Consider the following 13,094-nt stretch of genomic DNA (forward strand, 5'->3'; position numbering starts at 1 on the left):
GAAATGGTTGTGTACACATTCTGAGTTGTTGTCCAGCAGGTGGCAGTAAAGGGTTAACAGCTACAGTTCCTCAGTGAGGAAATGGAATGAAATGAAATCTGGAGAAACGAAAGTCAACAGATAAAAGTTTCGTGGCAGCGACACTCTCTATAGTATAGAGTCTCTAGTAGGCTTACTAGGCTATACTCTCTGAGTCTACAGAAGACAGAACCTTTCAATAAAAGTCTACAAAACCTTTCAACAAGACGTTTTACACACATACCGACAACTTAAACATTGGTAAGTACTGCATTTAGTTAGTAGTATGATGTATCCTAACAAGGAAACCTGCCTCTGTCAGTCAGTCTGTCTATTAAACTCTAACCATCATAAACCCGTTTTTCACTTTCCCAAATTATTTAGCCTAAATGTAATTAATTAAGCTATATTAGTCCGTTTTTATGATTTCAGCTGAGCTGCTGTGTGTGTGTGTGTGTGTGTGTGTGTTTGTGTGTGAGAGACGTGAGTGCGTGTGCGTCTGTCATGCGCGTGCGTGCGGCTGCGTGTGTGCGATTGAAGCACAGCACAGCACACACACACAGACCTTGATCCATGTGCAGTGTGTGTGTGTGTGTGTGTGTGTGTCTGTCTGTCTGTCTGTCTGCCCCTCTGCCTTACTCAAATAACATATTCCTCCAGTTTTAACATCTTTAACATCACTGGCTCCCGGTAACCTTTAGGATTAAAAAATACCTTTAATTGTTTTTGAGGTATAAGTTGTGTAGCACCAAGCCTGCCCAAATATGTTCCAACACAGTTTTATGTTTATTCAACCTTTCAGCCTGATCACAGGTTTAAACAGACAGGGTGCCATTAAAAACACTGAATTATTTTGTTGATTTATATAAAACTTCTAATCTAAAATGCAATAGCCTATCCAAGAATCCAATAACGTAAAAAGCAAATATAAAATCTACTATCATTTAAGAGTCTGCACAACACGTCTCCTTAGGTCATTAAGTGCTGCTGGCCTCCTCGAGGTGCCAAAAATGAATTGTAAAAAACATGTGGAAGCATCTTTCTGCTTTTATAGACCAATTTGGCTTGGAACAAGCTCCCATTACGTGAGACAGGTAACGACCACATATAGCTTTAAAAGCAAAGACCCACTTTTTACTCTAGCTCAGGCATGTGCAGAGAGGGGGGGGGGCTAGGGGGGCTTGAGCACCTGCCTTTTTGCAGAAAGTGCCCTTTCTCTAAAAAAAAAAAAAAAAGAAGGAAAAAAAAGTTTTTTTTGGAAAGGGCAAACAAAAGTTTTCTTTTTTTTGCCACATAAGGACATGTGGGGGGGGGGGGGGGGGGAATAAGGGCTTATGTGGGGGGCAAATAAGGGCTTATGTGGGGGGCCAATAAGGGCTTGTGTGGGGGGCAAATAAGGGCTTGTGTGTGTGGGGGGGGGGGGGGGCAATAAGGGCTTATGTGGGGGCCAATAAGGGCTTGTGTGGGGGACCAATACGTGCTTGTATGGGGGGCCGATAAGTGCCATTGGCCCTTCAAGACGAACATTTGACAAGTAATGATGAATTCCACTATCATAATGAATTATCTTTTAATCTTCCATCAGTCAGTTTTAGTTTCAGACTAATGAGAACATGTTGCTTAGTTTACTGTCCAATGACATGAAAAGGCACAAGGGAAGGACTCCACAAAAAGACCACCCCCAAAAATCGGCACGCGCTACACGCGCCCACACACACTTTCTGGAGTTTGAGCCCCTGCCCCCCCAGTGCTCTCTGCACAGCCCTGCTCTAGCTTTACCTGTAAATGTACATTAGTATATTATCTTTCAATAGGTAGAGTATGTGTGGTTCCTTATTGAAGTGCGTATCTACTATCTATCTAAATAGGTGACTGGGTAGTCTGTGTGGTTAAATGTGAAAGTGAATGAACAGGTGTGAGAAAAGTGGGTCTTGATCATGTTTTTGATATTATTGTTTTTAATCTGGTTTATTATTATTAACGTTATTTTTCTTTTATTGATCTCTTTTTTATGTAAAGCACTTTGGACTGCATTTGATGTCATTAAAGGTGCTATACAAAAGAAAATAATCTTTGGCCTATTGGTAATCATCTGTCTAAAGGAGAAGTGATCATTTCCTCTCCCTTTGGCCTGCTGAAAGGTGGATTTTCACTTTTTCAGGCCTGTTTTAAAGGACGCCCAGTGATCTGCATTTTTGAGGGAGGAGGTCAGGGCATTCCACACTTGGGTGGCAGTGCTGTAGAAGGAGAATTTACCTATTTTTAAGTGTGTGGTACCAGATCGTTGTTCTAGCTCCCTCTAGTATTGTGGGTGTGGGTGTCAATCACTTTTTTTAGGTAATTAGTCAGATACTCAGATACCTGTAGAAGTAGCATCCAACTAAAATTGTTTCACTTTTTATTTTCAGTGTGTAGAAATGGCGTCTGCCAGCAGTCTCCTGTCTGAAGAGCAGTTCCTGTGTTCTATCTGTCTGGACGTGTTCACTGATCCAATCAGCACTTCATGTGGACACAACTACTGCAACACCTGTATCACACATTACTGGAACAGCAGTGATGTGTGTCAGTGTCCTCTATGTAAAGAAACCTTCAATATGAGACCAAAATTGTCTGTTAATAAAGTCCTCTCTGAGATGGCCGATCAGTTCAGGAAGTCAAAGCAGCAGAGACAAACTTCCAGCACAAACCCAGAACCTGCTGAACCAGATGAAGTCTCCTGTGACGTCTGTACTGAGACCAAACCCAAAGCCCTGAAGTCCTGCCTGGTGTGTCTGACCTCCTACTGTGACACTCACCTGGAGCCTCACCTGAGACTCGCAGGGTTAAAACGACACAAGCTAATCGACCCTGTGAAGAACCTGGAAGACATTCTGTGTAAGAAACACGACAGACCTCTGGAGCTGTTCTGTAAGACTGACCACATGTGCATCTGTCACTTCTGCACTGAGCCAGACCACAAGTTACATCAGATTGTATCTCTGAAAGAGGCATATGAAGGAAAGAAGGCTGAGCTGGGAAAGACAGAGGCTGAAGTTCAGCAGATGATCCGGGAGAGACAAGTGAAGATTCAGGAGGTCAGACGCTCGGTAGAGCTCAGCAGGAAAGATGCAGACAGAGAGACAGCAGACAGTGTGCAGGTCTTCACTGCTCTGATCAGCTGTATTGAGAGAAGCCAGGCTGAGCTCATTGATGTGATCGAAGAGAAGCAGAAAACTACAGAAAAACAGGCTGAAGGCTTCATCAAAGATCTGCAACAGGAAATCACTGAGTTAAAGAAGAGAGGCTCTGACCTGAAGCAGCTCTCACACACTGAAGACCACCTCCACCTCCTCCAGAACTTCACATCCATCAACACCCCTCCACCCACCAAGGACTGGACAAAGGTCAATGTCCATCAGTCTGCATATCAGTCTGCAGGGACTGTGAAGACAGCTGTGGCTCAGCTGGAGAAGACACTCAGTCAAGAGATTGAGAAGAACCTGCATGATGCTGAGCTGAGGAGGATCCAGCAATATGAGGTGGATGTAACTCTGGATGCTGATACAGCACATCCTCAACTCATCCTGTCTGAGGATGGAAAACAAGTGAGTTGTGGAAACATGAAAAAGAATCTCCCTGACAACCCAGAGAGATTCTCTCTTCATGCCAATGTCTTAGGAAAAGAAAGCTTCTCCTCAGGAAGGTTTTACTATGAGGTTCAGGTTGGAGGGAAGACTGACTGGACAGTAGGAGTGGCCAGAGAGTCCATCAACAGGAAGGGATCAATCACACTGATTCCCAACGATGGTTACTGGACCATATGGTTGAGGAATGGAAATGAGTACAAGTCTCTTGCTGGCCCTGAAGTCCTCCTCCCTGTAAGAGAGGAGCTCCAGAAAGTGGGAGTGTTTGTGGATTATGAGGAGGGTCTGGTCTCCTTTTATGACGTGGAGACCAGAGTTCACCTCTACTCTTTCACTGGCTGCACCTTCACTGAGAAACTCTATCCATACTTCAGTCCATGTATTAATAAGAATGGTAAAAACTCTGCTCCTCTGATCATATCTCCTGTCAATCACACAGATTAGACTAATCCGCACCAAAAGGTTGTTTCCCTTCAATTTCAATTTGTATTCCTGTTTTCCTTTTAGGCTTTGTAATCACAAATTGCACATTGTCTCTCATGTACAGTAGTAATGATGTTATCAATCATAGAAGACGGACAAAATACATCAGTTATTGTACATAATGTTCATATGACTGTAAACTCTGTGAATTGTTCTCTCAATGCAGACATTATAACCACGTCTTGAACCCTAGCATCCTTATTCTGGGGGAACGTTCACCGAAGATAGCAGATCTACAAGCTCACAACGCATTGCAATGCATAGGTCTGTCATGATTACAAACTTATGTTGACGATTAATTGTCACACAAATATTTGCGATTAACGATTTAATTGTGTTTATGGCGTTGAAGATTGGAACGTTACAACTTGTATTTCTGTTTTCCTTTTAGGCTTCTATTCATAATTCATAAATTGCACAGAGCAGATATGACGAATAACTTAAATATACAAATAAATCACTTGACACATTTCATATTTAGTTCTTTCCAAAAAAACGTACAAAATAGCGGAAATAGTTGATCTACAAGCTTACAACACGTCACTCTCAACATGTTGTAAGCTTGTAGATCTGCTATTTATGCTATTTTTGAAAATGTATAGACAACGATTATGCAATAATAATTTTGATTATCTCAAATAACTACGATTAGGCGATCATGTAATAATTGTGACAGGCCAAGCAATGCTACACGTTGTGAGCTTGTAGATCTGCTAATTTTGGTGATGAGATTTTTTGGTCGAGGGGGAAAAAGCGCATCAAGTACAGTGCCAACTTAGGGCTCTGGGTTACAACAACATATGCTGTCACATTATAGTATATGTTGGTGTTCATCTCATGTGGAATTGTGACAGCATGTTTTGCATGTCTGGGATTTGCTAGTGAGGAAGATTTTGATGTTTCAAATAATGGAAAATACAATATTGTTATTTGGTGGATTTACAATAAATGTGGAATGTGGGGAGATTATCCATAGTCCAGACTGTTCTTTATGTATTATATTGTTGTTCAGAAACCTTGTGTCTCACAGACTGAAGCACTGAGAAAACTGTTGCGCCTTTCTTCGTCCTTTTTTTCTTTCCAAACTTGACTACGGTAGCGGTGGTCTCAAAAACATAAGGGAAACTTTGACAGGAAAAGACTCGCTCACCGTATAGAAAATAGAAGTAAAACTCCTTAAACTGAGATTTAGGAAAATATTTTTTCTTTATTTTATCATGCTCATAAAGTGCTCTGTGCTCAAAGTGCAATTAAAAAGCAAACGTTTCAGTCCTAGGACCTTCGTCAGTGCTATATGATTTTCACAGACAAAGAACTTGCTCTTAAAGAGCTCCAAAACAATATAGCTCAGGTGCTGAGAATTGCTGATTACTAATTGATGACATCACCAGATGGTGGGGCGTGGACATTACAGAATAGATATACAAATTCACACAGTTATATAGGAAACAAGAATACTGCATACATCACATGTTGACAGACTAATTTGACACTTTTTGAAAATAACTTTTTCCTTATAGGTAGCACTGGAGGGAGAGATCTTCATTCAAGCCACCTGGATTGACAGACTGTAAATAATAAATCCATCTAGATTCAGTTTGGAGGAGTTTAGTAAATCACCACCTCTTCTAGATTTCTTAATTTGTTCAATAACTGTAAGACAGATCTGCTATGGAGTGACCGGCTTCCATGAAATGTCTTGCGACAGGAGATTTGATGTCCTTGCGTCTGATGGCACTCATGTGTTCTATGATGCGTGTGCGGACTGCCCTAGATGTTTTGCCTACATACTGTAGATTGCATTTACATGTAATCATGTAGACTACATTAGAATAACTACAATTCACAAATTGTCTGATAGTGTATTGTCTGTTACTGTAGTAACTGCACTTGTAAATGTGTTCATTTTCTTGGAGTTTTTACAGGCCACACAATGTAGACATGGGTAGAAGCCGGAGACTCCATCCAACCGCCCTGTGTGTTGCTGGGGGGGTATGCAGCAGTCTGCTTTCACCATGAATCTGATGCTTTGAGATCTATAATGAGAGAAAAGAGGAGGGTCAGTGAACACTTTGGCACCTTCAGGGTCAGCTGACAAAACATGCCAGTGTTTCTCTAGGATGCTACGTATATCATTGCTCAAAGGATTATAAATAGTGATGCAGGCACATGAATGTTTCTTTTTAGTCTGTGCAACCTGCTTTGGATTGTTCAATTTAGTTAAAGCAGAGTCAAGCCATTTTTTGGGGTACCCTCTTTCAACAAAGTTTCTCTCTTTTTCAAAATCTGACTGACTGTTACAGATTCGTTTCAGTCTAAGGAATTGAGAATATGGTAAACCTTTCTTCAAAGCAGGGGGGTGTGCACTAGTGGCATGTAAAAGACTATTCTTGTCTGTGGGTTTGGTGTACAGAGTGGTGGACAATTTGCCATCCTGAAAAAGTACACGGTTGTCTAGAAATGGAATTTCATGTTTGCTGAATTCCATATTGAATTTAATGGTAGGTGCCAGATTGTTCAGGTAGGACACAAAACTATGAAGCTCTTCCTCAGTACCTTGCCAGATAAGGATAATATCATCAATACATCTCTTAAATAACAACATAATTGTGGGCAAAAGGATTGTTGTGCCACACTGAATTGTGTTCAAGGAAGCCCAAGGCAATGCCTGCATAATCTGGACTGAATACTGAGCCCATTGGTGCCCCCTGCAGTTGGAGATAATAGGAGTTCTCAAATAGAAAATAGTTTTTGTGTAAAATCATGGATGTTGTGAGACTGACACAGTGTATTCCTAGAACTTGAAATGCCCTTCCTTGTAACACTTGGGTCTTTTAAACCATCAAAACTAAAATGTGGAACACCCTACCAACAGCGAATCCCTAAACTCCTTTGAGACCGTTCTCGAAGGGCACTTACAAGTTGCTGCAATTGGAAACTGCCCCCCCCCTCCCCAATGTTTCTATACTGTACACTTTTACCATTTTTTAAAACTGAATATGATGATTTTTCATTTTTTCATAGAAGTGTATATATATAAACTTTATTACAGGCTCGTGGCCCACAAGGTAAGACAGTACATCACAAAGATGTGATAGAGAATAAAAATAAATACAAATACAGTACATTTACCCAGCCCCACAGGTTACTACTCGTGCCAGTGTCCTCTGATGGTAGAAGTGTAGAAGTGTATATTTGTAAGTCTTTAAATGTTCTGATGAAATGTAAATGGGGGACCCTGATGTAAACAAGTCTTAGTGCTTTATCTGGTTTTGTCCTCGTGGCAGAATTTGTACTGACCTGTACTTTTGAACTGTTTTTAATAACATTTTCAGTCAATCAATCTGCCTCACAGCTCACAGTGACAGACGACAGCCTTCACTGACCACCCGATAGGCCTATCCTTATAGCCTCCTCCTGTTCAGAATCAACTTTATTGTCACATCACAGACAGACAGTTTACAGATGTAAAAAGTAGGTGGACATTTATCCTTATACTGTACATGTTCGAGAGACAGAATATCAAAATGTCTACATAGACCTACATTATCTACATAGACCTGTGGTCGTTCAGGGCTACTGTAGCTAAACCAGCATGGTGATGACCTCTGCCTTGAGGCATCAGGTTAGGGTGACACAATTTGACTGATTCAAAGTCACTGGAAATGTTTTACCATACAAACATGTACCCTAGTGTCACCACTGAGTTTCTCCTGCAGCACATTTATGGGGAGCTAAATCATTTTACTATGGGGGTCACAGGACAATCAGGACATAATCATTACTATAATTAAGGACCACCTGTCTAATAAAAGTTTAGGCCCTCGGAGTCCATGACGTCGAAAGGGATTCAGGATAGATGGGCACTAGGGACACCTGGGTACCTTGGCTCTGTTGTCGTTAAATGTTGAAAAATAAATTATTTGAAAAATGTTCAATGTGATGTAAAGTATACATGATGTGAACATGCACCGTACATCATTATCAGACTTAGTTTTATCCTTCAACTTCTTGTTTATGCCCCAACATGACTGGATATACAGATGTAGCTTATAATCATACATAGACTACTTTTTTTTTTAAAGTCCCTTTTTTACATTCAATAGCCAATTTAACCCAGAGGTGCCCACTCTTCCTTGGTGCCCAGTCTGCCCACCTATCCTCTTACCGTACTGTAGCTAAACTGTGATAAATGGTAAATGGGGCATTTATATAGCACCTTTATCCAAGGCGCTTTACATAGATTGTGCATCAATTCACCCATTCACACACACATTCATACACTGATGGCAGCAGAAACCATGCAAGGCACTAGCCAGCACATCAGGAGCAATTAGGGGTTCAGAGTCTTGCTCAAGGACACTTAGACACTAACTCTGGGGGAGCCCGGGTTCGAACGGTTGCCATCCAGCCACTCTACCCCTGAGCCACCGCCCCCTGAGCAAACTGTGCCCATGATATGAATAACTAAATATGTCTAGTGTCAGATAGATTTATTTCATCTTTCTTTTTTTCCTTTTTTTAATTCTGTTTATTGATAAGCACACTCATTCATACAGTTGTACAGAACTGGGAGGAGAGTGAACATAAACATTTACAGCATTATTGTACTTTTGTTTTGTTTTTTCTCCATACATTAACTCTCCCCACTCAGTGTTCCATTTCAATTCTTTTTTTCACAGTAAATCATGTGCCATTTTTTATGTATTATTTATTTCATCTTTCTATAGAGCAAATATAATGTTCCCAGCTAGGAGGTCAGGGCCAGGCTTTTACACTTAGCAAACTGGAACTGAGTTGAGTCTGTACTTCCAATTTCCAATAGTTTTACTTCTACCAAATATTGTACTTTTACTCCACTACATTAATTTGAAAACTTTAGTTACTAGTTACTTTGTAGATTCAGATTATTATTATTAACAAAACATACAGTAACCACTTCAGTCCTCAACACTAGACAAAACATTTTGGCCATTTGAAAATAGCCGATCTACAAGCTCACAATGTGTCGGGATGTGACGCATTGTGAGCTTGTAGATCTGCTATTTTCAAAGGATGTTTATACATTTGAAATCTTGAAATGGGACATTCTTCACAATGACTAGCGTACTTTTACTTTTGGTACTTTAAGTACATGTTGATGCCAATACTTTTTGTACATTTACTCAAGTACATTTTGAATTCCTGACTTTAAGTAACAAAGTAGTTCTCCATTGCAGTACTGATACTTTTACATGCTGGGGTTCTCAAATGGTTGAGTATACATTCTGAGTTGTTCTTCCAGCAGACAGTAAAGGGTTAACAGCTACAGCCCACCGACGAGTTCCTCAGTGAGGAAATGAAATGAAATCTAGTGAAACGAAAGTTAAAACATAGTGAACAGTTTGGTGGCAGCGACACTAGACTCTAGTACTCTACAAAACCTTTCAACAAGACATTTTACACAAACTGTACAACTTAAACATTGGTAAGTAGGCTACTTAATGATTTATTATCCTAACAAGGAAACCTGCTTCCGTCAGTCTGTCTATTAAACTCTAATCCTGATGTTTCTTTCCTCACACAGTGACATGACGACCATAAACCCATATTTCATATTCCCCAAATATAAGCAGTCTATTAGCGTTTTTATGATTTCAGCTGAGCTGAGCTGTGTGTGTGTGTGTGTGTGTGTGTGTGTGTGTGTGTGTGTGTGTGTGTGTGTGTGTGTGTGTGTGTGTGTGTGTGTGTGTGTGTGTGTGTGTGTGTGTGTGTGTGTGTGTGTGTGTGTGTGTTTTGTAGGCCACATCCAGCTATGGTGACAGACAGGTAGTCTGTGTGGTTCCTTATAATGAAGTAAAGTTTGTACTTTGTATCTGAATAGGTGACAGGTAGTCTGTGTGGTTAAATATCAAAGTGAATGAACAGGTGTGAGATCTGTGAGAGTCTGTAATCCTTCTAAAAGTCATGTAGTGAATATTTTCTTGTGTCTTATTGTTGATCTTGCCTCCTTTCCTTTTAATTTGTTTAATAATAATGTTAAACATTAATAATGTTGTTTAATCTTGGTTTTAATCTGGTTTAATATTATAAATGTTATTTTTCTTTTGTTCTCTATTTTATGTAAAGCACTTTGGGCTGCATTTGATGTTTGATTAAAGGTGCTATGCAAAAAGAAAATAAAATCTTTGGCCTATTGATAATCACCTGTCTAAAGATTTTCAGGCCTGTTTTAAAAAACAGTGATCTGCATTTTTGCGGGAAGGGCTCAGGACATTCCACGTCTGGGTGGCAGTGCTGTAGAAGGAGAATTTACCCATGCTTGTTTTTATTAAGTGGTTGGTACCAGATCGTTGTTCTAGCCCACTCTAGTATTGTGGCTGTGGGTGTCACTCACTTTGTTTAGGCAATTAGTCAGATACTCAGATACCTGTGAGAAGTAGCATCCAAAACTAAAATTGTTTCACTTTTATTTTCTGTGTGTAGAAATGGCGTCTGCCAGCAGTCTCCTGTCTGAAGAGCAGCTCCTGTGTTCTATCTGTCTGGATGTGTTCACTGATCCAATCACTACTCCATGTGGACACAACTACTGCAACACCTGCATCACACATTACTGGAATACTAGTAATGTGTGTCGGTGTCCGCTATGTAAAGAAACCTTCAAAAAGAGACCAAAATTCTCTGTTAATAAAGTCCTCTCTGAGATGGCCGATCAGTTCAGGAAGTCAAAGCAGCAGAGACAAACTTCCAGCACAAACCCAGAACCTGCTGAACCAGATGAAGTCTCCTGTGACGTCTGTACTGAGACCAAACCCAAAGCCCTGAAGTCCTGCCTGGTGTGTCTGACCTCCTACTGTGACGCTCACCTGGAGCCTCACCTGAGACTCGCAGGGTTAAAACGACACAAACTAATCGACCCTGTGAAGAACCTGGAAGACATTCTGTGTAAGAAACATGACAGACCTCTGGAGCTGTTCTGTAAGACTGACCACATGTGCATCTGTCAGTTCTGCACTGAGTCAGACCACAAGTTACATCAGATTGTATCTCTGAAAGAGGCATGTGAAGGAAAGAAGGCTGATCTGCGAAAGACAGAGGCTGAAGTTCAGCAGATGATCCAGGAGAGACAAGTGAAGATTCAGGAGGTCAGACGCTCAGTAGAGCTCAGTATGAAAGATGCAGACAGAGAGACAGCACACAGTGTGCAGGTCTTCACTGCTCTGATCAGCTGTATTGAGAGAAGACAATCTGAGCTCATTGATGTGATCGAAGAGAAGCAGAAAACAACAGAGAAACAGGCTGAAGGCTTCATCAAAGATCTTCAACAGGAAATCACAGAGTTAGAGAAGAGAAGTTCTGAGCTTAAGCAGCTCTCACACACTGAAGACCACCTCCACCTCCTCCAGAACTTCACATCCATCAACTCCCCTCCACCCACTAAGGACTGGACAAAGGTCAATGTCCATCAGTCCTCATATGCAGGGACTGTGATGACAGCTGTGGGGACTGTGAAGACAGCTGTATGTCAGTTGGAGAAGACACTCATGGAGAAGAACCTGCATGATGCTGAGCTGAGGAGAATCCAGCTATATGAGGTGGATGTAACTCTGGATGCTGATACAGCAAATCCCCTCCTCATCCTGTCTGAGGATGGAAAACAAGTGAGGGATGGAAACGTAAAGAAGAATCTCCCTGACAACCTAGAGAGATTCTCTGGTTATGTCAATGTCTTGGGAAAACAGAGCTTCTCCTCAGGAAGGTTTTACTATGAGGTTCAGGTTAAAGGGAAGACTGTCTGGAGTTTAGGAGTGGCCAGAGAGTCCATCAACAGGAAGAGAGGCTTCACACCGAGTCCCAACAATGGTGTGTGGACTATAGGTTTGAGTAATGGAAATAAGTACATGGCTAAAGCTGACCCTGATGTTCTCCTCCCTATAAGAGAGGAGCTCCAGAAAGTGGGAGTGTTTGTGGATTATGAGGAGGGTCTGGTCTCCTTCTATGATGTGGAGACCAGAGTTCATCTCTACTCTTTCACTGGCTGCACCTTCACTGAGAAACTCTATCCATTATTCGGTCCTGGTCTTATTATCTATGGTAAAAACTCTGCTCCTCTGATCATATCTCCTGTCAATCACACAGATTAGACTAATCCGCACCAAAAGGATGTTTTTCTCAATTGTTCTCTCAATGTGTGTATAGAACAAACACTTCATTTTCCATGTCTGAGTTGTAGCCAAATAGTCTTTTTTTAGCTTAAAATATATTCCTGTCTGTTTGGAATTGGGACTAGTTGATATTAATATTTTATGGCACTCAACATTGACAAGATTGATAACTACCAGGAATTTACAATTTACAATTTACAATTTAGGCATTTAGCAGACGCTCTTAATCCAGAGCGACTTACATTAAGCAAGAACAAAAAGCATGGGAATACATCACATATGTAAAATGCATTTATCGCGAAACATGCGTAAGCTAAGAACGTGACTAGAACATATCTATATAATGACACTATACATATAAACTATAACTAGAACATATCTATATAATGACACTATACATATAAACTATACATATATGCTATACTATGGTGTACATATATACACCATAATGTTAATGTCAGTCTTGTACTAATATACTAGAACATTTAATAGTGCAAATAGAAATGCAGTGATTTTTCAATGATTATATTATGTTATCTTTTATCTTATGTACAGCATTTAATATCTACAAATCAATGTTATCAACCATAGCAGACGGACAAAATAAATCAGTTATTGTACATAATGATCATATGACTGTAAACTCTGTGAATTGTTCTCTCAATGCAGACATTATAACCACTTGAACCCTAGCATCCTTATTCTGGGGAACGTTCACCAAATATAGCAGATCTACAAACTCGCAAAGCATTACAATGCGTAGCGCTGTCACGATTACAAACTTAAGTTGACGATTAATTGATACACAAATAATTGTGATTAATGA

At 40.5% G+C, this 13,094-nt stretch overlaps 1 protein-coding gene across 1 annotated transcript; it reads left to right on the forward strand.

Moving 5' to 3' along the window:
• Positions 1-151: 151 nt before the first annotated feature.
• LOC306934038 (uncharacterized protein) lies at positions 152-12,322 on the forward strand. The gene is made up of 3 exons (XM_079516467.1): positions 152-279; positions 2,427-4,074; positions 10,590-12,322. Exons 2-3 carry the CDS (start codon positions 2,436-2,438, stop codon positions 12,245-12,247), a joined length of 3,297 nt encoding a protein of 1,098 aa, XP_079372593.1. The 5' UTR covers positions 152-279; positions 2,427-2,435; the 3' UTR covers positions 12,248-12,322.
• The last annotated feature ends 772 nt before the right edge of the window (positions 12,323-13,094 follow it).

The sequence above is a fragment of the Electrona antarctica genome (genome assembly GCF_951216825.1).
Source record: "Electrona antarctica genome assembly, chromosome: 2".
NCBI classification, from domain to species: domain Eukaryota; kingdom Metazoa; phylum Chordata; class Actinopteri; order Myctophiformes; family Myctophidae; genus Electrona; species Electrona antarctica.

What these genes read in the sequence shown, in the direction of transcription:
- LOC306934038 (XM_079516467.1), top strand. Translation starts at nt 2,436, where the DNA reads ATGGCGTCTGCCAGCAGTCTCCTGTCTGAAGAGCAGTTCCTGTGTTCT. An exon ending in GATCATATCTCCTGTCAATC is followed by an intron (nt 4,075 to 10,589) that starts ACACAGATTAGA and finishes TTCTGTGTGTAG; the next exon opens with AAATGGCGTCTGCCAGCAGT.